The following is a 26882-nucleotide window of genomic DNA, read 5'->3' on the forward strand; positions in this document are numbered from 1 at the left end:
TCTGAAGGACTCTGGGCTCTGAGAGCTGCTACACTGTGTGAAGTCTACCACATTTAGAAGTGGAATTTTATGATATGATTGCCTGTAATAGGGGACTGGATTTAATGCCTACTGCATCTTTTTCCATCTCAGTCAGCATTTAGCAAGTCTCCAAATTAATTTCTTCATTGTTGATTTTAAGGACTGTTGAGACAATACAATCTCCATTAATTATGTCAGTATCTTGTCTGGTCAGATGATGCCAGGGGAAAAAAGTCACTAAAATGTTTGAGGGCCAAAACTAAAACAAGCTTTTATTTCTTTTTATTTCACTTGGGTGAACTCCTGCCTTGTTATTGTTGTTGTTGCTATTTTTCAGCCTGGTATAGTTGATGGAAAAGGTGTGAGTGAACAACTAATGGAAAGAAAGGCTGAGCTGGACCAACATCACCAAGGGTGATCCCAACAATGATTATTCTGCTTTATGATCCTACTCAAGTTCATGCTTGGGCAGCTTAGGCCAAATCAGCACTTTTCATTGCATTTAACAGAGCTACTTCCATTTGGAGTTGAGGCCAGGTGAGGATCTACAGAGCTGCTTCTCAAAAATCCATCTGACATCAAACTCATGAACAAGGAAAACTTCATTTTCCTTACAGCCCTCTGGTAGAAAAAAGATAAACAGATAAACACAGCCCACCATTGCAGTGTCTGTAGTGCAGCAGACAGTGTTTGCAAAAATTAAGGGAATGTTTTAAGTACTAAATGATTAGGAAAAGGCACAATCAATACATGGGAAATGCATAGAGTTTAGCTCCAAATTTAGAAGAATATGATGCATTTCAGAGATGAAAAGAAATGACAAAAGTAAATAAATTGTATAGTACTAGACTGTTAAATGCTATTACCCTACCAGGAACCCAAAGTAAGAAATACTGAGGGTTGACTATATGTGCCTTTCTATAAAAAAAATAACATATGGTTTAAAGGAAACCATAGTCACATAAAGTTAGCAAGTTTATGTAAATAAAGAAAACTGATGCAATGGATACTTAAGAGCAAGTTTGTCTAAGAATAAGCAGAGGCACAGAAGCACAAATGGTTCAGCAATTCCCCAGGAGCTGGTTGGTGCTGATTGTGCTATTTAAGCTGTGTGTCTTGTAGGTTACTAATGCAAGCAACAGGCTGCCTGCTGCATTTTAAATTACCAGCCACTGACAACCCATTGTTTTATGTGATTCCCCCTCTGAATAAATATATTTATTCATAAATAGCTGGCTGTTCAGTGGGTCTCCCTCTGCTTTGTGGAACTCACTAAATCATATATTTCTTCAGTCAATTTGCACCAAACATTCTCTGTATGAGCTGCTGTGAGCTTTGTAGGTCACTAACAGCCACTATTTAGATTAGATTTTAGGGAGCAGCTCTTTACTCAGAGGATAGTGAGGCAGGTGAACAGGTTGCCCAGAAAGCTGTGAATTCCTCAGCCCTGAAGTTTGTGAGGCCACGTTGGATAGAGCTTTGAACAACCTGGAAGGTGGGTGGAAGGGATCACTACCCATGGTGGGTGGGTAGAAATTATATGGGCTTTAAGATTTGCTCCAACCCAAATTTTCTATGAGTCAATGGCCTGTGAAGCCTGAAATAGGATCAAAATTTGGTCACTAAATTTTGCTGTTGATCACCAGACCTCTGTCAAGAGCAGAAGGGATCCACAGAGGCATTAGAAGAAGCAGAAGGATTAAAACAAAAATAAACCAAAATAAACAAAATTTAAAAAAAAATTAAAAAAAAAAAAAAAAAGAGGATGCTGTCAGCAAATGAATTGTTCATTCTGATGAAGGAATAGATGAGTTGCAGAGGTGACCTGGTGGCTCTCCTCAGATGCCACCAGAGCTGAGCATATTTAAGCATATTAGGAACAAGGGTCCCACACTGTGTTAGTGCTGTAGCCAGCAGGGGTGTCAGTGAGGCAGGGACTGGGACAGGGGATGTGACCTTGGCTCCATCTGACTTTGGCTCCCTCTGGCCTTGGCTCCATCTGACCTTGGCTCCCTCTGACCTTGGCTCCCTCTGGCCTTGGCTCCCCTGTGCAAGGGCACTGTGCTGAGCCCATGGACCACGAGCAATGCCAGGGGACCTGGGAGCCAGAGACCACCTCTCCATTCCATCACCACCAGGCAAGGGGATAAAAGCAACAGGGAGAGCCCATCCATCTTTTAACAGCAAGCACTGTAGCTGCTCTGAGGCTGGAAGGTGACAAAGCCATCATAACAGTTATAGGATGTTGCCAGCTGACATTAGCCATGCTGTGACAGTGCATCCAAACCTAAAAATTTCATCACAACTCCACCCTCAGCCATGGCTCATACCAGGAGAAGTTGTTTAGATGAAGGACTTCACAGCCTGTCCTGAAAAAAACACAGCTATCACAAGGCTGATAAGGCTGAGGATTAATTCCTATTTTTATTCTCTCTCACTTGTGTCCTGCGTTTGAACAAGAGTTGAATGCTTGGTAAGATGAAGGGTTCAGCACACAGCATACAATTCTGAGCTGAGTTATTACCTCTGGTGCCTGGAGCAAAAGTGCCCCCTGGGATGTTTGACAGGATATAATGTCTGACTTGATGATGGAAACAAAAGAAGTCCTCTCCATGGCAGATTTAGTCTCTTGAATTTACTGATAATGCACTCTCCTCCAATAAATCAAAATTCCACTTCACCCACTCACATGTCTGTTCTGTGCACTGCTGACATACATAGAAATGCAAACCTCCCATGAAAGTGAAAGAAAATGTAAGTTATGTTCTGACAAACAAAGAAAGACTTTGGAATAAGGGAAAAAGCCTTGGTTTATATTTAAAATTATCTCTCTGAAACACAGTAACAGAGAGACTGCAAAAGAAAGTGGTTCTGGTACAATGCACATGCAGCTCACCTGGGTAGTTCTGCACTGAGGCTTTCATAAGGGGTCAGTTTTCCCTTTGGTAACCCCTCCTTGCCTTTCCCCTTGCAGCCCAGAAAACTCACTGCAGAGAGCTCACATTCAGTGCAAGGTCACCCCAGAGAGATCTCCCCCTCCCCTGCCTCCCAGCAATATGTATTAAAATGTCATCCTGGCCTTCAGGAAAAGCAATTTTCTCTGCCTTAGTGTAGGGTAGGTGTGATCCACCAGTCTGGATGGAGATATCTGCATCAGAGCCTCCCTGCTATGGAGAGAGGAAAAGGCACCTGCAGGACAGGATTCACCCATAGCTGATTTAATTTTAGGGTTTTAAATTAGGATGGATGAATTGCCCCTAAAAGCACTTGTTTGTCTCCCTGGGCTGTAGTGGGGGCCTGGGATGATGTTCTGAACTGTGGGGTTCCTGCATGGCAGCAGATATCTGAGCATCTGAATGCTGAATTTGTAATTAGTGAGAAAAAGTACATCTTGGGCTGGGGGAAATCCTACACAGGGTGCAAGTGCTCATGTTTTTGCTCTATCCTGATGAGCAAGGATTTGCCAATCTGCTGATACAAAGAGGAGCTGAACTGCTTTATGCATCTTTTCCACTTTATGCTGGTGAGCATGGGAAAAGGCAGGAGAGAAGGGAAGGGGTGCTGTGCTTAAGGCATGACACCTCATTTGTGATCAGAATTTTGTGAAATAGAAGTCCTGGCCATTACTTGAACCCCCACAGCCTGCAGTTCCCAAGGCAGCTGAACATGATGTGTGCCCAGCAGTGAAATCACTGACACTGGCTCCTTCTATAGCCCACTCCCACTCAGAGTGGAACCCAGTCTCAGCTACATAAACTCAGATATCTGACCTAAAGTAGGCATTGTGGCTCCCTGCAGAAAGCTATTAGCTCCCCACCAGCCCAGGGAAGGGGTTATCAGCTCATCTGTTTTAGAGCTCTTGGAAAGGGATGAGCATGGTGCTCTCTGTGACTGCCTGCACCTCTCCTGGCTGATTATTCCATTTGCTAAGGAGGATAAATGCCTCTAAATGAAACTCAGCAAAACACTGAGAGCACTTTGAGTGCCCCCTGCAGAAAGCAGATTGAGGGCAAATTTAGCCTATCCATGCACAAGATGGCAATTCTTGCTTGATGGGGAAACCCTTTCTTCCTTCCTTCCTCTCATCCCAGACCTCACAGGGTGCCTGGGAGGTGATGGAGGCTTCCCAGCTCTCAGTGAGGGGAGTCTGGAGCTAGAAGTCCAACAAACAGACTTTATCCTTTATCCTGGGGTCCCAGCTCTCCCTAAATCAGCAGTCTGTAGAGCCAGCCACAGCCTGCTTGCATATTCGTATATATCAAACCAGAACAAAATGTTGGCAGAAGAGCTGAATTTCATGTACTAATTCAAGAAGCAGCTTGTTTGAAGAGATGTCAAATGTCAAATTTAAGTGTCTCCCTTCCTCCAGCTCCCCCATTCCAACGAAAAACTGGAGCACAGTTCTTCCCCTAACACAGGGCAGGGTGTGCAGGAGCTGGGGTGCTGGGCAGGCTCAGGCTGCTGGCCAGGCACAGCAAAATGCAAAATCCCTGTGCCCTCCACACACTTGCTTTGTATGAGCAAGGAGTTGTTGTGTGTGACAGATGAGAGCTGCAAAGCAGGCAGGTCAGCACTGTGGTGAGGGTCAGGGCTGTTTCAATGGCTGGAGATGCTCTAATTGTAGTGTGGGGAAGGCTGGAAGCTGCCAGGTTCAATATGGGAATAATGCGACAAGGGAATGGCTGAGCAAAGACACTTGTTATTTTGTTCTTGGCTTAACTCAGGGACAAAGCCTTTGAGGAAGGAAAAGCAAATATTTAAGGTCATAATTCAGTCCCAGGAACACTGAACATATATATATAATTAGACAGAAGAAAATAAATCAAGGCAGCCTTGTGTTTGTTACACTGGCTCCATCTCCTGTGCTGTTGGCACTGTGTGCTTCCAGCTGAGCTCCAGCCAGTTGCCTGGTTGGTTAAATATCCTTCAGCAGGATAAACAGCTGAGGAAGCCCTGCTGCTCACTCACACAGAGCCTTGGTGGGTGCTCAGGCAAGTACATGGCTTTATATATATTGTACTGTCCCTTTTTGCTACCTGCTCCACACTCTGCTCTGCCTCACTGCAAAACTTTCACAGGGCTACTCTTCAGTGTTACAGGATTTATAGCAGCATTTCCCACAGCTTTTATGATCTGATTACTCTTAGGGTGCTTTCCCTGGATAGTTGTGAGCTGCAGAAGCCTTTGCTTGAAGTGTCTCAGTGCAGACTGGTAGCAGGGGAATTTTAGAAGGTGGGATGAGCAGTAAATTGACCCCAGCACTCAGCTCTGCTCTTGCATTTATGAGAGGGTGAGCCACTGAACAACCTGGTTTCTCTGTTTCCCACTCAGACAGATGGGACAAAATCAGTACAGAGGCAGCTGCATAAAATATTCTTGGACACTTTGACCAATGCAGCAATCAGAACTGGGAAATAGATTCCTCCACATCACTCACAATGCAGCTCCTGGGACTGCTGCCAGTCTGCACCAGCTTTCCCTGTGCCTTGCTCTCCCAGAGACCCTCACACCCTCCTGCCTCCATGACACACCTCCACCTCTCCTGTGCTTCAACAACCTCTCCTCCAACTATCTTTTTTTCACAAGCTCAGTGGAGCATATTACCTCAATTTTCCTTCTCCCCTTCTCCAGGGATTCCTCCTGTTAATTACTTCAGCTTCAGCAGCTCCCCATCCTCTCTCCTGTGCCCACCACAGCAGCCAAGGCTCTGCCTGCTTCCCCACGGGGAGCTCAGTCAGTGATTTCCCCCAGCTATTCCTGCTTAGGAGAAAGGTTGTTTATTTCCCATTTTTTCTGTAGTTATGGGAACATTCACATCATGTACGGTGATTATTTTTTTCTTTTTTTTAATTTAAAAAGTAGGAAAGAGCTGGCAGCCAGTATCTGGTGTAATGTCAGAGCACTGGAGAAGCATTAAGTTTTGATCTGTTTACTTTGATACTGTTCCTCAGGCAGGGATCAATCACTTAAAATCAGAGACACTGTAAAAAATTTACGATAAATATAGCTAAAATCAATTACTCTGATACTCTTTTATTTTATCCAAGATAGGATTTAGTCACATCCAAGCCATATTTATCCCAGATGTAACTCCAGTAACAGCAGCAAATATTGGACAGAGAGGAACTCAGCTCATTTGCTTTACCTTTTTTATGGAAACTGAAATACTGGTAATGCAAGCAAAAGTGCAAGGGAGGGACAAGCTCATAACAACCCCTATCCATGGTCACCATGGCTATCTGTGCTTTGTTTCACTCTTTTTACAAATTATTAAGCATATTGACCACAGCTCTGTGTTTTGATATCAAGAATGCAATTAATCCATTTTTATTACTTTATTAACTTTTTTTATTTAACCTGGTAATAAAACTACTCAGCTGTGTGGTGGAATCTCAATTAAAAGTTGCCTCTCCAGGAGTCACAGAGTCAAATGCTCCAGCAGTTATTGAAGTTGTTTTCCCTGTAAAAGCTGTGCTCTGTTATCAGATTCTGTTATTCAGTACACAGATCCTGCTTTCCAGCAAGCATCTTTCCAGGAGGTGCTTTGAAAGCTTTCAGGCTCTCCCAATGATTGCTCTGCTTTTCTTTCACAGCAATTACAGTCTCTTCATTTAATTTCAATGGAAACTTTAGTGTTTTAGACCTTGCCCATGTAGCTGAATGCTCATCTCTGGATCTTATTTCCAGTCCTCAGGAGGACCGGTTTTGATGACCTAGTCTGATTACAGCATCTTTGACAGCTTTAAAGGAATTTGCCCTGGGGAAGAAGACAGCTGCTGCCCTGATGAGGGATTTTTTCTGAGCAGGCCTCCCAAGACAGACATGTCAGTGTGAGATGCTGCCTGCATTTTTCATCCTGACCAACAGGTATGTCTAAAAAAGGTTGTGTGTTCTAGCTGCACAGGCCAGTGTGGAGAGCCTCTGTCCTTAAACTGCTTAACCTGTTTCTGTCAAAACACTGCAGCTTCTTGGTTTCTTTTCCCTTGATTTCTATATTCAGCCTCTCTGAAAACTGTGGGCCAGATCTGTGTGCTGGTGTAAAGTGGCATTTCTGCTTTGGTTTATACAGACTGCAGGGTAGGAACAGTCTCTTTGCCAGGGTCTGCAGCTCTTGTACAGCTCTGGTCTCAAAAAAGGCTGATGAAATTGAGCACATTATTTATGAACAGCAGCCCTTATTAGGAGCTGCAATAAAATAACTCATCAGACTTTTTAGAATTGAATCAGTATAAAGCAATATGGTAATCGGTTCCCCTAGAGCCCATTTTTTCATGAATGTTGAAAAGAAGATTAACAACATTTCAAATCCCAAACAACCCATCTTACCTCTAGAAAGGAGGTTTGATCTGCTTAAAATAGTGTGGATCAGGAAAGCTTCATGTTCTCTTCCAAACCCAGGAATTAAACTGCTTTTCTCAGATAAAGTACCTAGAATGAATGGATCATGATTCAGATGGGCATGTTTTGCAATAAAGATTTTGACAAATATCTGAATTTATGAAATTCTGTATCTTCATCCTGGAGCAGCTACTTCAATTTTTGGGGAACCAATATAGTAAAGATTTCAGATAGAAAGGCCAGAATAACCACTGCATGAGCTGGGGTAGTGCCAAGATTTAGGAGAATTCATCCCCAAGACATCTTCAGCCTTGGTTTTGTAAAAGACATAAATAGATGGCTTGGAGTTCTGAGAGGTGTTTGCTACATGGAGCACTAACTTCTCTCCAGTGCCAGCCCATTTCCACCACAAGCTGCCCCATCTGAACTTACAAGTTATGGTGGCAGTCACCAATGCAACCTGCTCTAAATTCTCCAGAATTTGAATTTCCAAAATTATATTCTCAAAATTCCCTTTTTCCTCCTCTGCATTTTTTATTTATTTTTCATATTCCCAGGGAAAAAAGAAAAATAAAAAATGTGTCATTTTGCTGCCTTGCAGTAATTGGATTTGTGTTTGGTAAAGGCAAAGGAGCTGAAGATTCCTTTGTGAAATAACAATGGAGAGCACAGAAGAGAGCAAACCCACCAGCTTTGATTAACCTGGTAGTTCTTAGTCTAAATCTCTGACACTGATGCTGCCTCACACTGGATCCTCCTGAAAAGCACAGACAGAGTGGTGGCTCCTGGAGCATCCTTTGCTGATAACCTTTTGATTTGGGCTGTCAAATATACCATTGAAGAAGTTGACACTATTTCCCAGTTCTGGCATTATCCACACAGCAAAGTAACAAACCTTGCCAAAAGCAGGAGTGTCAGGAAAAGGTGTTTCAGATTTACACAGGTGTCACAAAGGCAGGAGAGAACTTCTGGGAAGGAGGAGTGGTGGTGTCACTTTTCCATCATCTTCACTTTGGAGCTGCAAAGAGTCTTTTGTATGCTCCAGAAAGAATCTGATATTTTCCCAGATTTCCAATAAATAGAGAGAAATGCTATAGGTAGGAAGTATAGGAACACTCCAGTCTCAAAACTCTCAGAAACACTTGCTGGAGTGGGTATAATGCAAGATAGAAAGAGTGCAAGACACTGCACTAGCTCTGTGTACCCAAAGGTTTTGTTTTTGTGAGGGAACAGCCATGAAAACAGAATCACAGAATAGACCAAGAGCTCAGCCTCCACGCTTCTCCCTTCAGACTCTTTCATTTCAGCATCTCCACAGCTGTCCCATGAAGCTCCATTCCTTGCCTTTGCATTTCTCTGGCTTTGAAAGAAAAGGCAAAGTAATTTCTATTGTTTCATTGAGGACGCTGATTGAAAGACTCATACATTTGAGATGATGAAAAATACACAGGTGACAACACTCTACATCAGAAACCAAAAATGAATTGGTTGAGACAGAGATTATTCTGACCAACATATTAATTTAAGCTGAGAGGTTTCCTGGTCCTGGACCAAATTTATGATAAGAATGAAGGAGAGAATGGGGGCAAAGAGAGACAGCTGAGCTGTTAGAAAGCAGCTAATAGGAAGCTGCATTTTAGGGGATTTGCACTTGTTAGGTTCTGATTCAAACCTGCCAGTGGTCAAAGCTGGACCCTGTTTTCCCACTCTACTCTCAAAGCACATCCTGCTCTCAGCTACCCCATTGTAAGACACAAATTGTCTTGGTGTGAGCAGCATCCTACAACTCACTTGAAGGAATGCCAAAGGATGCTCTGCTTTGGGATGAAAGCACAACTTAAATGTTAACTTGCCTCTGAAAAACATAACTGGCTTTCAACCTGATTTATCTGTGTAGCCTGATGCCAACAAGTGTACTTTGATGTTCTGCCTGAATTTTCCCTTGCTTATTTTTTTGTCTCAGCTTAAACTGAGATTAAATTGGATATAAACTCCAGAAGTTCTCGTCCAGTTTTGGATATTTTACCAATTACTTTTTTGTTAAACCTATTTGTTTTTCTCTGAAATCACCAGTCTCCAGGGCTTGGAGAGGTGGAGGAAAGAGACTTACATACTAATTAGAAAAACAAATATCATCATTAATAGACTTAGCATTAATGTAAAGCAGTTGCCAATGACAGAGGGATTCGCCACTTTCTTTTTATAATCTTTATCATCCAATATCATCATTGAAATGCTTTCCAATCCATGGGGTTTTTTTACTCATTTGGGCTTTTGTTGCACTTCAATCTGCTCTTTTTTCCATTTTTCTGGTCTTCTTTCATGTCACTAATCTAATCTAATCCTCTTCCAAGGTGACACCACAAATGGAGCTCAAGTGCATTTACATCAGTGCCCTCAAATCATGTTGTGTAGCTGCCTGTGTCTTGGTGCTTTGTGATTCCCTTGGCTCCTTCCCTTCCCACTGCTGTCAGCCCTGCTTGCTGCCCCTCTCAGGGCCAGTTTGGCATTAGCAGCTGCCAGGTTTCTAAAATCCTTTTTAGGGGAGAGACAGAGGCTCATAGAAGTCAATTGGAGTCTTTTGATACCTTGGATTAAAACAAGACCACTAATCCCCTTTTGAGGCTGTACCCTGCAGGCATCCTAGCTGGATTTCTCCTCAGGTCAAAGCTCACCTAGGAAAGTGGCAGGAAGTCCCAATGAACACAACATCAAGCACAGAGTGATTACTGCAAAAATAGAGCTCCTGAAGATAATTCCATTTTTCCTTTTTCAAAGGAGCTTTCTTTGCATGCCTTTTCTCTTTCATGCCAGCTCAGATGTCCCCCTGCTGGCAGTGGGTTGCTCTTCATTCATCTCATGGCTGATTGCAGCCCTGCCATCAATAGCAGGCCAAATACTTTAGGAAGAGGTTCCAGTTCCATTAGTTTTTGTTCCTAAAATACAATGGGTGTTTAACAAAAGCTGACTCAGAATGACCTCACTCTCTCCAGCCCTGTCCATCTCCCACATCAACAGGACTGAGTGATTTGGGAACAGTGAGCCAACAGCAGATATTTGCATTTGGTTCCTTGGTAACTCTTATTCAATCAATACTTGTTTTACATTTTAGGTCCAAGTGACAGGATGATCAGAACAAATTAGAAAATCTCAAGTGGAATAAACCTAATGGCTATGGGACATTTCTAAAATAAAAATGCATGTTGAATCACAAATAATAGCTTGGCTGCAATCTCAAGAGTCTAATTATGAAATGGATGTGGAATCATTCTGTAATTATTTAGAAAGTTCATTTCAGCAGCCAGAAATTCTCTCTCTGTTTACTACATATCATCACAAGTCCTCTGTGGTTATTTGTAACATCTACCCGGAAAGACACATGAATAAGAGAGGCAATTTTAAGAAATGGAGACAGATCCATGCCTTTTATAAGTCAATGGACTCATGCCAGGGATAAATTGAGACCAAATTCCTTAACAGAGTTAAATCACTTCCAGTCACTCCAAATAGAGCAGCGATTACTCTGCCCTGTAGCAGAGATGTTCTCACCATAATGCAAACACCTACAACATTTCTGCTCAGTTCTTCTATCTTTGTCTTAGAATAGGGCCCAGTTCAAAACCAATAAAAACTTGTGCACAGGTGTTAAACTGGTGCCACAGCTGCAGGAACATGATCATCACTTTGAAGGACCTGCTGCATGGTCCCCATGGTACTCAGCACTGGTGAGGCTGCACCTTCAATCCTGTTTTCAGTTTTAGGACACTCACTACAAGAAATACATTTAGGAGCTGGAGCATTTCAGAGAAGGGAAATGGAGTAGGGAAAGGGTCTGGAGCACAAGACTTTTGAGAAGCAGCTGAGGAAACAACTCCTGATTTGACTGGAGAAAATCAGGCCCAGGGGAAACCACATCACTGCCTACAAGTACCTGGAAAAGGCTGTAGATGGGGGGTGTTGGCCTCTTCTCCCAATTAACCAGAAATAGAGCAAGAGGAAATGGCCTCAGATTGCACCAGGGGAGATTTAGATTGGATATAAGGAAAAATTTCTTCACCAGAAGGGTCGTCAAGCTTTGGAACACACTTCCCAGGGAAGCTGTTGGGTCACCTTCCCTGGAGGTGTTTAACAGACATTTAGATGTGGCTCTTGGGGCCGTGGTTTAGTGTAGCCTTGGACTCACTGACCTTAAAGGTCTTCTCCAATCAAAAAATTCTGAGATTCTACATCTGCAAGGCTGTGTCTTCAGAAGTGAGTTATTATGTGGTGGATCAGATGGCCACATGCAGTAACACCACCCCAATTCAATTTTTACAGAGGTTAGCAGCCCAGGCCCACAGGTCCTGGATGAACAGCCCAGGTCTGCCTGCCTGCATCACAGGGTGCTTACAGATCTGTGTGAGCAGTGAAAACTAAAGGGCACTGGGAGGGTGATCCTGTGGATCCTGCACAGAGCACCACGGGAATGTTGATGCTGCACTTTGCACTGATCACAGCTGCACTTCCTTGGGGAAAAACACACCTGGACTCACAGCTCTCTGGGCACCACAGGAACTAACAGACACACAGGAAGCAAAACTGATTGCTTTTGTCCTGGCTGGCCACACACACCAAGTGTTACCAGATCATCTTCCCATTCAGTGCTCTGTTTCCATTCTGCTTTGTGGTTGATCTTTTTTTTCACCAACTCCACAAAAATGCCCCATTTTGGATTGACCACCAGACAGCAGATTAATCATGATCCTTTTGGATGTGGAATGGAAACCTGCAGTCCAAAGAGATGATTTTTGTCTTGAGGCTGGGATTTACACAGTGCTTTCTTTACTGGAAGGTTGAGGAGAAGAAATGGTGCTGTACAATATCTCGTGGGTGTCCCATAACTTCCAGCAGTAAATCTGTTTCTCCAGAGGCAGAAAAAGGAAGGAGGCAACAGCTAATTATACTCTGTGGGGCAATTTGCTGTTTTATTTCCTGATGTACTCCCTGACTAGTGGAAAATCACTCTTGGCAAACACAAAACTTACCCTGCTTCCAAAAGGTGCATCTCTAAATTATTAATCAAGAGTACACAGAACCGCGAAAGGTGGAATATTGAACAAAGGCTCAATTGACACTCTGGAAGTTGAGGAAGATATGGAAGACACCCCTCTAATTTATTTATTCCTTTTCTGTTCTGTTATCCTGATATGCTGCTTCCAGTTACCACTGCACCCCGCACTGTATGGTATTACGTGATTTTGTTTTCAGATTGTTGGAGATAAAGTTGCTTCATTATTAATATATATGCACTGTGCATATCCATAAATATTGAATATGTACGTGTGTGTGTGTGTAAACCTACTGGAAGTGTTAATAGTTAAGATAAACCAAGTCCATTATTGCAATGAGTGACTATTTCTATGACCCTATTTGCAATAAAAGCAGATTCAATGATATGAGAAAATTGCTAGGTTTCAGAATAATTGAACCAGGCCAGACGGATCCCCACAAAGGCATCATTTACAAAGTACTTTGCTTGTCTAAAATATTTATTCCCGCAGAAGGAAATGGAAAAAGAGTTCATGTGGTTACATGGCTATCCTCTGAGTGTAAAATTGTTTTATCATGTTATGTTTATTTCCTAGACATCTTCCACTGGGGTATTGCAGAAAAAATACGGGCTGTGCAGTTAATTCCTTTGTGTGGACTGTTCATATTTATTCTCTGGGAAGTCAATCATGTTTTGTTTAGGCATGTTTTGTTTTTCTGCTGAGCAAACACTCAGGCAACCCTTTTCTTGTAAAAACTTATTTGCATATACAATATGCACCATTCAATGTCAGTGCTACACAAAGTGTTGCAGTGTTTTTCTTTCCCTCCTATGTACCATGGGATGCAGTGGATTTCTTGATGAAAATGTTGGTGTTGCTCTTTAAGACTACAGTATATTGTTCATGCTTAAGGTAGTAGTTATAATCAGTTATAATCAGTAGTTATAGATAATTTTAGTTTGTCTTTTATTGAAAGCCTGGATAGACTTTTGCTATTAAATGTTCACAGCAAAATGATTCCAAGCAATCTACAGACAAAGAATTACTCCCAGCAATTATCCACTGAATAAATCTGAATAATGAATACATTCACAAAAGTCACTATCTATTTGTGAACAATTAGCTGAAGGAAATAGAGGTGACACTCACAAGCTAAATAATTCATTTATGAATTATTTGTCCATCTTTGTTTCTGATGTACGTTGCATGAAATGAGATCAAAGCTTTGATAAAAAATTACTTTAAAAATAAGGGCAATAATAAAGGAAATTCTTACAGCTTCTAATGCAGAAATCATCCCACTATAGTAACTATTATTTATTACCACTGATTTCAGAGGCTAGAGAACTTATTTTCTTAGATCATTTTACTTTAAGCATTGGGCTGTGTTTTATTCCTGACATATATCAAATTTTAGATTGTCAAACTACAATCAAAAGCACTTAGTATGAATGGAACTGTCCATGGCATGAGATTTGAACTCCTGACATCTTTATCCACTGAAACTTGAGTGCCCAGGTAACTACTAATTATTCAAGCATTTACAACCATTGCTATCAATATAATTAGCACATCTTGAGATAAAAGTGAGAATGTCACTGTGAAATTATCATTCCTGGCATTTAGATAGCAATCTTTCAGGAAAACACTTACAAGCTGCCCAATTATTTTTCAATCAAATGCACAGAAAAGTGGGTTACATTTAAGGGCAATCTAGAACTGAAAAAAATTGTTTCTGGCATCAAAAATTATAAATGTTGTCTCCATATGTCCATTTCTTGAATGCAACAAATCCCATCAACTTGTGCATTGGTAGTTTTTTGGGGTTGTTTTTTTGTTTTTTGGGGGGGAGCGGGTTGAGAAATTATCAAAATATCTTGAACCATATACTTAGCAAACTGTGAAACCTTCCTTTGAACAAAACCAAGTTCAGTGAAAAAGACATGAACAGCATTTTTCATTCAGGTCTAAAGGCTAACAAATACATTGCCCCACTCTGTAAGAAGAAGAGGCTGCACAAGACCTTCTTATGTGCCTTGCTGGGTGACACTAATAAAAATAAATGAGACAACTCCCATGGACAAAGTCAAAGCTAGATGAGGACTAGAGTCCTAATCCCACCCTTCTTTTGCTGGCCAAAACAAGCAGGTAAATTCCTTCTTGCATGAATTAGTAGCAAGTGATTACCACAACAGGAGGAAGGAGGAGCCAGAGAAATCAGGGACCAGGGTTTGACAGATTTTGTAACTTTTCTGTCTAGGATCTACTGTGAACAAAATTTTAAAGACTGTCTTTTCCCCACCAAAAGCCATCCTAGATATCCTGAAATAATTTCTGTGGAACACTTGCAGGACACAGCAGAGAGGGGATTTTGGGAGCATTTCACAAGGTCTGCAGCTGTGAGCTGGTTTCAGCATGAGGAAAAGCCCTCCATCACCCCAATGCACAGGAAAGAGAAGGTAAGGTGACCCTCTGGGGGGGTTAGATATGGTGCATTAAATGGAGAGCCCTAGACCAGCAAAATCTGTCCCTCTTCACGTGGACACTGATGTGACTAAGGGCAGGCCTGAGGACAGTAGAGCCATGCAGAGGCTGAGCTGCAGGAGGGCAGCTGACCAGTTTTCTCTGGTGGAAGATCCCAACCCTTTCTATCTGTTTCCATCTATTCCAACCCATTCACCTCTGAAAGGAAGTGAATAAGGAGTGATGCCCACAGAGCAGCTGTCCCCTCTGGTTCCCAGGGCCTGCATGAGCATCTGCATCTCTCTGCACTGCAGAACAGCCTGAACATGACATGGAAATGTCCATCCAACCACCTGCTAAAAAACCAGACCATGTACATTGCACATGACACTGCAAATAAATAGCTCCAGGAAAAGAACAACAACAACAAAACCACATTTGTGCTTGCAGGGACAGTAGACCAGTATATTTAAGTAATCATGGCAGGTATTTCTAACTAAAAACTGTATAATTTGATGATTTCCAGACTTCAGCATTTGATAAGGGGCTCTTGAACAGTAAATCACCTTTCTTTCTATCAGTAATCTTATTATAATATAAGTAGAAATGTCAAATGTTTAAATCCCACTCTGTTACTATAATAATGGATTTAACTTTTAAAACATATTAAGTGAGGCCATAACTGTCCTGGAGGGAGATATCTGTCATCTCACTATATACAATTTCCTGATGGCTTTACCAACATATTTTGAATGGGAGAAGGATTAAAAACAATCCCACTTGCAAGATTTTTGTGATTGGGAATGGATTCCAGAAAGGAAACCAACCATGATCACAGAAATGCAGAAATTGTTTTTAGAAAAACACCCTCAACTTCACATTCGTGCAAAACAAATACGTAGGTGTTTATCTGTGACTTGCTCCATTCAGGCCCTCTCCTGCTGCCAGGAAAGCCCTGCTTCCAGCTGCACAATCAGTATTATCACTGTGTGCTATTTTTGGCTCCTGAGTACATCTCAGCAGCGTCATCCTTCCCACGCCAGCCCTGGTGCAGAGGACACAAATCTTCCTTCCCCTGCCTTGTCCTCGCTGCGCTCCCGTGTGTGCGCGGTGCCGCCGGCTCCGTCCCCACTGCACAGGGATCTCCAGACGCTTCTCCCTGCTCCTTCTCATCTTCCCGGGCAGGAGGCTTTCCATCCAAAGCTTCATGTGGGAGGCTTCATGTTGGCATCCAGAGTACATGTCCCAAATATGTCCAGCCTCACTTTCTGACCCTAGTGCCAAAGAGCTGCGGGTAAGTAATCTTCGGGTGGGTGATGGAGTCCCTGTGTCCAGCGCCTGGAGCTTGTCACAAATGGGTTGCTTTTGGGGTCATACAACTTCCCAGCTGTCACTTTGGAAGGTTTCCAGCTCTTGTTGCAATATGTTAACACCAAATTTCTATCTGAGGGGACTGTGCTTTGTTTGTTTTGACACTGTGTAGCTTTGATTTCCACAAGTTATTAAAGTCTAGTAAATATATAGTAAAATCACTTCCTTTTTAAGATCTGCTTTGACTAGGTACTCTCCAACCAGCTAGCTGTTTAATGTTTTTCTCTTCTGATGTGATATCACTGCTAAGTGTTTGGACAAGTTTGTATGGCAACGGTTGCACTTGGAGTTATAAATCTCTTCAAATATAAGACTCAGTTTCCTTGGTTGTGCCACAGGAGAAGCCCTTACAGCTAAAGCTATAGCCACCCCTAGCCTGGGCTGGGCTGTGTCTCCCTAACCCTGTTTCATTTTACACAGAATAATCAAATATTCATTATGTGAGCAAGTGTGTGTGTGGCTGTTGCAGAGTGATTGGGGTACTCACCTGCTAGATGAGAGACCCTGTTCCCAGTGACCGCTCCAATGAATATCTAAGTATTACATATTAAGTATTCATTGGAGCAAGGATAGGAGCAGACTTCTGCCACCCCCAAGGGAGCACCCAAACACCAGGCTGTAAAGTCATTCTTTCTTTCTTAGCTCAATGAGTATTTAATTATTCAAGGCCAAACAAGACAGCTTCAGTGGCAGAGACTGAGATTCCCTGCTTTCGTGTGTGCACCATAACTGATGATGAGGGCTAGTATCTAAGACATGGCTTTGTATTTCTCTGGACTCAGAAAGAAATGAAATCCAGGTTTCCCATAACCTGAATGGGGCTTCCAACTTCATAGCTGCTGAATGAAAAGCACAGAGCTCCAACAAACCCTGCCCACTGTCATGAGACAGAGGCGATATAACCCCGAGATCAGAGAATGCATCCCTATCAGTGATGAGATTAGTTTTATTAATCTCTCAGGAAAAGTAATCAAAGCTGAAGATGTTCCTCACCCCATGGCAGTTTCTGATGGATATGTAACATGCCTTTTGAGGTTATCCAAAATGTGATGTGTAAGAAAAGCTATTTATGCCCTTTACTCTGGAGTCTGGCATGCCCAGATTGTAATCAATGGGACCTAATCCTGCTTCTGCAGTCCAAGGGGTGGGTGTGTGAAATGGTGAATGTGGGGAAAGCATCCAATGAGAAAAGTCAAGGCAATGGCATTTGGGTCTAAAAGAGGACAAAAGTAGATACTTGGGTAGTAGAAAGATCAAAGCAAGGAGAAAAACTGAAGTAAGGAGCAGGCAGTCACTGAGTGAGGGAATGACAAACAAGGGGGATAAAGGCAGTAGAGACAGTGACCAGAAGAAATAATATCTTTATCTAGCAGAGGAACAGAGGGAAGAGATGGAAAGGGCTAGAGAAGATTACTTCAGCCTTAGAAATAAAATATGAAGAATCTCTGCCCCTCACTTTGATCTCTGAAAAATAAAAAAATTGCCACCTGCTCTCTACTGCCAGAGGACAGTGGGTGTCTGAACCAAGGTTCTTTGGATTCACTTTGGCAGTTGACTGTGGGAGCATTCCCATGCAAAGCAGTGACTTATTAGTTATTGCAGCTCTGTTTCTTGTCATTTCAAAGAATCCACAGCATTATTATTCTGTTGTCAAAGACTAAATGTGGTTTCCAAGCAAAAACCAGAGCAACAGCATAATTGTTATATTGAAGTGCAAATAAATTACCATCTTGTACCCATCAGGAATGTCCAAAGCCGAGTCAGCTGCATAGCCCCAGTTGTTGAAATGGCAATGCTTCATTCTGAATGGAACTGCTTAGCTCAGAACATTTCAAAGGTGCTCCAAATGATACAGTTCATATATTTCATATCACATTTATGTTCTTCTAAGATCAGCCCAAGGCTGTTGAGCAGCCACCTTCAGCAAATACTTGTTACAATTTAGAGAAATCCTTTCTGAACATTTTGCTGTCCATTGCTTTAACTATCCTTTTTCCTGAGAAGACAGCTTTAGAGCACTGTAGGTCTATGGCAATGAAGGAAAATCCCTTTTGTCTTTCTGTAAATGTTACAGTTCTCTATGTCCAAGCAGATGTGTTACAAATCATGTCCTTCGAGGGGCATGGTAACACATCCACCAAAGATCCAGCCTTCACCCAGATACCTCACCCTGTCTGAATGGCCACCTGTTTTGTGTTTTGATCAATTCTTTAGACAGATGACAGTAGCTATCCTCCTTCCATACTGAGAAAAAGGCCACCTGTGGACCAAGCTGTGGGGGAAAAGCGGAGAGCAGAGAGAAGGGTTCGATTTCGTGAGCCAGAAGAAGTCATTGAACATGGTATGCTTAAGTTACCAGGAATTTTGGCATGACCTTACTAGCTTTTAACATCCACTCTTTCTGTCCACATCAGCTTCCCCTCCTGCTAACATGATTTGTGATTTTGAGCTCAGCATGGAGCAGAGGATGGGTGTTTTTTGCCCTGTGCTCTGCAGAACTGCATCTGGTCCATTTGCCTGCCTGCTTTGGGAGGATACAGGCTCTGCCTCACCCTCAGCTGCTGTCACAGTGACCTCCCAAGACAGCTCCCACCAGGATCATTGTAGAACATGGGCCTGGCTGGGCCCCAGGGCTTCCCGGGGAAAATGTTTCCACTTAGACCAAATTTAAACATTATTATGTGACTGTGGGTAGCTAGGATGCTACAGAATACAATAGCAGAGGTCTGGGCATAGCAGCCAGGATGTAGTAACTTCTGCCAACAAAGGCACCCAAGGACTGACACAACTAACAAAACCTCTGGTCTTTTCATTCATGACCCAAAATACTGCAGGTAGTTCATCTGGGAGTGACCTTCAGCAGAGGTCTGGCACAAGGATCCAGTTTGCACTTCTGCTTCTGCTGTATGCCATGCCAAATAATAACTGGGTTACCTTCTGACTTTCCCAAACTCATCCAACCAAGAAAATTGTATTTATTGGTAGAGAACTAAAATTGTATAGGTTTGATGTGTCAGTTGGCCAAAACACAGGTGGCAGAATGGTAAAGTTTCTATGTCAGCCACCTGCTTGGACTGCTACAGCTTCTGAAAATAAGGCTTGGCATCCACTGATGTGTCTATAAACAGAGCTCACATTTCTTTGGCAATACATTGTTTGGGATGCCTCCTGGTGCAGAAAGGGGCAGCTGTTTCTTGATAAGCCTGTTGACATGGCCTGGGCTTTCCCACCAAAACTGAACTCCTGGAAGGACTCAGTGAGTCAGCCTTAAATTCCTCAAAGCTCATCTGACTGCTCAAGAGCAGGATTCTGATGGGAATGGATAACTCCCTCAGCTCTCTGCCAGAGTCCTTGCCCCATATCAGCACTGGGAATCTGCAGTCAGTCCAGCCCAGGGAACCAGCCTGGTCTCCCACTGGCTCTGACTTCAACAAAGCCATGCTGGAGCTCGTATAACATGGAGAAGGCTCTGACTCTTCTTTGTGGAAACATGAGAAATGTTCCAACCCATCAGACTGTGTTGCAAACAGCCTGTGATTTAGATTATTTGCTGTTTGTTCACACAATATTACTCACATTAAGGCTGGTAAAGTGAAGGTTTCTGGCACTACTGAAATTTTTCCATTCTATGGACTTTTCATCCTGGGCTATGTCTGGGCCTGGCTGCCAGGCAGACGCATTTCCAGGATATTGTTGATGAAAGTTAGTGTAACAGTGCTTCTTCACTCATTCTTTCAGCCTGCTGGTCTAAATCCTTTCCTTTCTAGGAATTATGTGGAATAGGGAGAGGTCTTATCAGAGCTGCAACACAGCAATCCTGCCTCTGCATTCTTACACACAATAAATTTTGCTCACTTTCCTGAAGTGCACCTACATCTGCATGTTTGCATGGATTGGGTAGGTCCTCATCCAGATCCAAAAGTGGTGTGAGAGGTTGCCCAGCATCTCCAAGGTGACAGGCAACTTCAGAGACACTGCTTGGTTCTGGCTTCTCTTGTTCAAACACTGCCAAGAGACTTACCAGGCGAGTAAGAACATTTTTATTCTGTTTTCTAGTCATTTCCTGCTGTGACTACGTAGTAGGTAAGTTGAATTTTTCACATATAACTATGAGCCATCCATAGCATTAACCTGAGTTTGCTTTTGCAGCTGGTGGGATGCACTGTGCAAACATACCCTCCATACACACAGCATTTTGTGTTGCCAGTTGTTGTTGCTTTTTCTTCTCAGCATAAGCAGCACAAGGTGCTGATGAGGTCTGGTGCAATTTTAAACAAGACATCCAATAAGACAAATAGTGGAAACAAAAATTAAATCCCTGAAGCTATTTTAAATTTAAATATAATTAATATATTTTATGGCATTGGAATAGGTACAGGTTTCTCACTAAGATATGCAAGGAAAGCACCCCAAGCTAAACAATAATTCTCCCTGCTGAGTTTCATATGAGGGGAAGAGACAATTCATTTATATGCTGACAGCAGGGTAGAAATAATAAAAATAATCGTTTTTCCCTGTTTTTTTGTTTGAGGCCTGCCAGCCTCACAGACCCCCAAGCAAATGTGTGTATCTGGATTTTCTGGTTATAGTGATCATTTCTAGAGGTCCTGGGCAACATTCAGCCCCTGCTGAACTCAGGGCTATAGAAGTGAATACACACTCAGCCCTGTAGTTTTGGGAGGCCAAAAAGCCTCTCAGGCAGATGTTCCCATATCCCTCAGTATTGCTGCTGTCCAGGAAGAGGGGCTGTATGCTCATGACAATGGAAGCATCAACTAGGACTGTTATTGGGCCAGAAACAGGGTACTACAGCCAGGAAAGGGCCTGGTGGAAAAGCAAATACCAAATATTCTGCAGGACACAGTGGGAATGTGTATCCAAGGCAGGAACTGAAACAAAATCTCCTGTATCCAGGTCCTGTGCTTTTCTCAGATCATTTGCCATAAGACCAGGCAGAGCAATTAGCATTATGCTTAATTTAAACAATTAAATTTAAGCATTAAATTTCTGATTGTAATCTAGAAAAGCAAATTTGATTTTCAGAAACCTAACTGTAGTGATGGGCTGAAGCTGTTGTGAGCATAGCTGATCACAGTTTTACAGGTGGAATTACTCTTCTGCACTATTTTTTTCTGTTCATGGATAGAAATATTTAATAACTGAGAAGATATAAGAAAAGCCAAATTTTACATTTGAGATCACCCAGAAATTTCACATGGAAAGTAACTTTTTTGAAAGTTGAAACGGGTTACAAGCATTTCATATGAAAGGGTTGATGTGAAAAGCTGAACAGCTTCCACAGGAAGGTTTCCTTGCTCCCATGAGTGCTCACCAGCCGAGCCCTACATTGGAAAAGGAAGGTGGGCACCCAGTCAAGAGATGTAGCCTGTGGTGTGAGAAATCTCACAAGAGAAACACCAATTCCTACCTCACAAATCTCTGCAAAACCAGAAAGTGGTGAGCAATTCCCTGGCTGAACACCTTCATATCAACCCTTCATAGAGTAATGCCAAATAAACAAATTTATAAAATCTGAAGTCTGCACATGGATAATTTGCAAACAGAAAGAAGGGCTAAATTCAAATGAATAAATTACTTGCTGCAAATAATTCACTCAGATCTATTATGGGACATTGATTTGGTTTCTGCTTAGCTATAAAATGACTGCCTATTAACATTTTACCTTTTCCCCATACACTTTTTGATACATTATTATGTGTTTCTGGCTTGGTTTTATGACTTTTACCTTCCTCTCTGTACATCTGTATGACAGTTTAATTGACTGGTGTGTGTTCCAGGGCTCGGAGTGGAAGCTAATTTAAATATGTTACAGCTAATGTTGGCCCTTTACCCATAATAATACACTCCACATTTTTATCTCCTTATTGATTATGTGCATATGGCAGGAAAATAGCTGCACACTGTGGGTTTTATTCAGGCATGAATTTGGCTTTGTACTGCATGTTTAATACTCTGAGTGCTTTGTGAAATAGCACCAATTGTGCAATGGCTGTGCAGTCAGACAGAGCAGCCAGATCTGAACCAAAGGGGATCCCCAAAGCTCAGGGATGGATTCAGCAAGCTGAATGCAGCCCCCTGATTTCCACACGTGTGCTGTGCCCGACCTGTGGCACTTCAAACATATTCAAAAAATATTTTGAAGGCAAGAAAAATCTTTACTCCTGCTGAAGAGCAAGTGCAGAGGATGTTCTGGTGTAATTAGCACACACAGCACTCTGAGAGTGGTTCAAACCACCAGAGCTTTCTGAACATGCCTCTTGGTTAATGGGGCCATGTTTGGGTTCCTTCCATAATTAGCAGCAGTCCCACACAAGCTCACTTACCAGGGGAAAGGACAGAAATCTATAGCTTCTCTCTTTTATGCAGCATTTGTGAACATTAAATAATTAGACCAAGTAGCTTCATATCCTCCTAGTATTCATTGTAACATTTAGGGTAAAGGTATAAAAATTAATTGCTGGAGGGGAAGTTGAGATCATGCATTAGCTATGCTAATCCTGTTCTTATTGTATATAATTAAACTCCTTAAATGCTCCATTAGATGATATCTTTTATACTCACCACCTTCCATCAGGAGGTGTGACTCACTTTCACTTAACTGATGCCTACAGAAGTGCTCCCCACCAGAGCCCTCTGTACCCTGCTGTTCCCAGAAAACTGGGACAAAGGCATCAGCAGGGGATCAAATTTGGGAAGTGTTTAAGATGGCACTGAAATAATGCTGCTTTCTTTTTTCTCCTCATCACCGTTCAGCAGATGACAGGACATCATCTGGATTGCCTGTGCTCCTGTGGCTCTCATTCTGTGCAGTGCTGATCCTTGCTGTGAGTCTCTACTACACCAGCATGAAGCAAGATGTCAAAGTCCTGGAGGAATTTCAATCCCGACTTGTCATCTTCTTTCTTCATCTAAGACACGTTGCTCAGAGGTGCTGGACTTGGTTTATGAGGCAGTAGCAGAGTCCTCCAGCCTGACACTGATAAGAAACATCAGTGCACAGCTCCCAGCCTGCTGCAGCCACATGCATGGAACACATGAGCATTCACCTCAAAGAGCAAGAAAATCACCCCTGCTGTGCACCATCCAGCAAACACTCCTTCTCCTTGTTCCTTCTTTGTTTTGTTTTTTTTTTTCCTTCTTCACATAAATGAACATTCAGACTAATGCCTTGAAGTCCCACCAAACTCATCCTCCATCACCCTGAACAGCAAACAAGCATCTGGATTTGGTTACCCAGAGTTTATAACTGCTGATATGAGGAGCAAAAGCAGAGAGAGAAATACATGGTTCTGTCCAGGCTGCAGCAAAGTTGGAAGAAAAATGTTATGAGTCTTGGGTCAAAGCTTTAGATACCAAACCATCTTTCTCCTCAAGTCTCCTGAGAATTATTCTGCAAAGGTTAAAAAACGCTGAGGTATTGCACAGGCACTGCTCTGGTGGCCAAAGGTTTGGCAAGCTGCTATATTTATATACCTGAAATTATTATTAGTAAAATCCCGGCAAATTGCTCTATTGTTTCCCTTCATGTTTTTTTTTCTTCCATGGGCAAAACCTGATTCTTAATGTTTCACTTCATTCCCAGGTGTGAAAAGAATACAGAAACTCATTTAAACAGAAAATGGTTTATTTGCCTAACATAATAAATAGCAGCAATGAAACCCAGGTTAATCATCAAATCAGTAGTTTAATCCTCTGGGTTTGATTCAGTCCATAAACCCCACAGGCTGACATGAAAGATTTATGATAGTGTTTGTATTCAGACAGAGGTTATGCCTGGGTGTTCAAAGCCTTATATATGATAATATGGACTGCTTATGAAGATGTTGGATACATAGATCCTTTATCACTCCATTGTCCCACCCTACTCTGCATTTCTGAGATAGGAATCCTTTTAATGGAGATCATGTGAAACAGTGCTCTGGGTATCTGAGAGGAGAACAAATGCCTGCAAGTTCATGAGCTCCAAAGAACCAGCACAACCAGATTTTAGACCTTATATTCTGCTCAGCTAGCACCTGATTTGTGCTTGGGGTTATTTTATATGGTAAGATTGACATCAGAACCTGTAAGAGTTGAAGTAAAAGGGAAAAAAGGGTGGAGGAGGGGAAACTACTGCAGAGAAGATGAAGAGATGTCTGCAAGACATTGCCTTATATTCCCCCTGCCATTGCAACCATCAAAAAGAAAAAATGGTGCTTTATTTCTAGTTATTTTTTTTAAGAGGGCCATACATCTGCCCCAGAAACCTTCTCCCAAGCAGCCCAAGGACTTTAACCAGGAGAGGATAAACAGAAACACAAAGTACAACCTTCTCTAAGGAGAAAAGGAGGCAGCACCTTGATTGAGAACAAGTCAGAAAAATTGCAGCCTGAGACAGAAAGAAGTGCCTTCAGCGGCTACTCTCATGCCCCTCTTAAGCTGTCAAAGCCACAGGAGTGGCATTGGACACAAGCTGGCCTGGGAAGCAGAGGATGCTGTGGCCTGGGAAGCAGGGATTGCTCTGGTCTGGGAAGCAAGGATTGCTGTGTTCTAGGAAGCAGAGGATGCTGTTATCTGGGAAGCAGGGATTGCACTTTTCTGGGAAGCAGGGATTGCTGTATTCTAGGAAGCAGAGGATGCTCTGGCCTGGGAGACATAGGATGCTGTTATCTGGGAAGCAGGGGGTGCTGCAGGAGCAGTGTTTGCCTCAGGGACTGTGTGCTGATCACTCAGGTACCCTAGCTCAGAGGGAAACTCTCACCACTGTTTCCTTCTCTTCTACCCTGTCTCAGCCCTGCTGTTTAGGTAGTAAAGAAGAAAGGTTTTAAACCTGTGTGCTAGTGAATCCCTTGGGTGGTTTAGATTGGTACCTGAACAGGGCAAGGGGGTCATTTCGACTTCTGTTTGCATTTTTTTAAGTTCGTAATCTTATTAATGTCCAGGTTGAAACTTTGGCAAATCAGTGGTGTTTCTTTATGGCTCTGGGCTGACTCCTCTTAGGACTTTGAGGGAAAATGTGGAGGTGGTGTGAAGGCCAGATGTGTGCTCACCTTCCTGCACAGCTCCCCAGGAGATGGACAGAGGACACCTTTCCACTGAGCTTACTTTAAATGGAAAATGTCCACATTCCTCTTGTTGAGGCCAAATTTATTGGTGTGAGTGAGAACTGCTATCGCATCTGGGCTGTCAGGGACATTTAGCAGAGGAACAGCTATTTTTGGCTTTTGTGTTGGCTCTGTTTGGGACTGTTTTGGGCATGGGAAAAGGCAGCACTTGAGTTATCTTGAGACCATTATTGAGGTCTCACCATGGCTTTACAAGGTCTTTTAGGTCAGGATTGTTTACTGTGGTCAGTCGGATACTTGGCAGGCTGCAGAAAGACAAATTAAATTTGTCTCAAAGCCAGCAGATTTGAAATAAATAAAAGCTAAAACCTGTTCTGGCAGAGCAGTGACATCTTGTAGGTGAAGCAGCTGAAGCTAAGAAAGTCATTGCATGTGGGAGTGAATGAAGTAGGTCAATAACATGACTGGGAATAGGGGAAAAAATTTCATCTCCTGGGCCTGCATTTCTTTACTGCTGCACATCTTCACTCTGGACTTACCTGATTTATTTCCTTGTCACACTGAAACTCTTTTTACATTCAACCATCTTGCTTAAGCACACATAAGCCCTTTTCCCTCTCTTCCCCTTCATTCTTAAGCCATCCCAGCTTTATGCCTACCACTGTGAGCTGGATGTGATTTCTCCTTGTTCAATGGTGTTTTTTCTGGGTGTGACACCTTTATGAGTATGGGCCTCTAAAGTTACATAAAATCATCTGTATGGGATAATAATCCCCTTGCTGGCCATGCTGGGCAATATTTGCCTCCAGTACAACTCCTGAGAATTCCTCAATAAAGGTAAAAAGGAGAGAGAGTACATAATTTATTGCAAACAATGGAGATGCGCACCTGAATTCACACTGGAGCCAACTTGGTGAATTTCTTCAAAAGTCAAAAGTCCTGCAGCCAACCAGCCCTGGGAAATTGTATAATGAAGCTTGGACATGGCCATGTTTTAGATGTAAAGGACTGAGAGAGGGAGGGATGCAGGACAGGACTCTTGGCACAGGTTTTGCAGCAGACAGTGGTTTTTACAGCATTCCCAGGAACTGGGGTGGCAGGAGGCAAAGGGCCAGGGGACAGTAGCAGGTCTGTGCATGAAAATGGACTATTGGCAGTCCATTCTGAGGGCAGAAGTGCAGCCTAAAATCACTTATGCAGAGAGTATGTGGCTAACACAGAGCAGAAACAAGCAGACCACAAGAGCAGGGTAGGTGTTGTTTTGACAGTGTTCAGCACATTCCTGCAGTGTGAACGGGTGGAGGGCAGTGCCAACAGCCTCTTCAGGCACATCAACAGCACCTGACTGCAGCAGCAGGCATATCCATCCCCATGTGATTAGAGGAGATAGAAAAAGACATAGGGAGATGAGATGGGATGGTTTTGCATTAACCTTTTGATGCACTCAGCATTAGCACCAGGAAAAGGCAGCCCCAAAAGCTGCTTCAGTCCCACTCCTTCCCTTCATCTCTCCAACCCTGATAGCCTGGAAATGAGCCCATAGCAGCAATTGTAATTGTCATTTCTGCCTTTTGTCACTTAAAAGCAAGCAGAA

At 42.7% G+C, this 26882-nt stretch overlaps 1 protein-coding gene across 4 annotated transcripts; it reads left to right on the forward strand.

Moving 5' to 3' along the window:
- Positions 1-4768: 4768 nt before the first annotated feature.
- Positions 4769-25056, forward strand: LOC306803540 (nutritionally-regulated adipose and cardiac enriched protein homolog). 4 transcript variants are annotated; one of them, XM_079309085.1, is made up of 8 exons: positions 4769-5012; positions 6762-6888; positions 13807-13907; positions 14741-14848; positions 18438-18564; positions 20280-20306; positions 22998-24768; positions 24857-25056. In XM_079309085.1, the coding sequence occupies exons 4-7, from the start codon at positions 14831-14833 to the stop codon at positions 23198-23200; spliced, it is 375 nt and encodes a 124-aa protein (XP_079165211.1). In that variant the 5' UTR covers positions 4769-5012; positions 6762-6888; positions 13807-13907; positions 14741-14830; the 3' UTR covers positions 23201-24768; positions 24857-25056. The 4 variants fall into 4 exon arrangements, with proteins under 4 accessions (XP_079165211.1, XP_079165212.1, XP_079165213.1 ...); XM_079309086.1 differs by lacking the exon at positions 24857-25056 and having other exon boundaries at positions 4769-5000; positions 22998-23752; XM_079309087.1 differs by lacking the exons at positions 6762-6888; positions 24857-25056 and having other exon boundaries at positions 4949-5012; positions 22998-23752.
- The last annotated feature ends 1826 nt before the right edge of the window (positions 25057-26882 follow it).

This window comes from Erithacus rubecula (genome assembly GCF_903797595.1).
Source record: "Erithacus rubecula genome assembly, chromosome: 6".
Classification (NCBI taxonomy): domain Eukaryota; kingdom Metazoa; phylum Chordata; class Aves; order Passeriformes; family Muscicapidae; genus Erithacus; species Erithacus rubecula.

What these genes read in the sequence shown, in the direction of transcription:
- LOC306803540 (XM_079309084.1), top strand. Translation starts at nt 16,060, where the DNA reads ATGTGGGAGGCTTCATGTTGGCATCCAGAGTACATGTCCCAAATATGT. An exon ending in CTAGTGCCAAAGAGCTGCGG is followed by an intron (nt 16,147 to 18,437) that starts GTAAGTAATCTT and finishes TCAATTCTTTAG; the next exon opens with ACAGATGACAGTAGCTATCC. An exon ending in AGAAGAAGTCATTGAACATG is followed by an intron (nt 18,565 to 20,279) that starts GTATGCTTAAGT and finishes TCTGTTTTCTAG; the next exon opens with TCATTTCCTGCTGTGACTAC.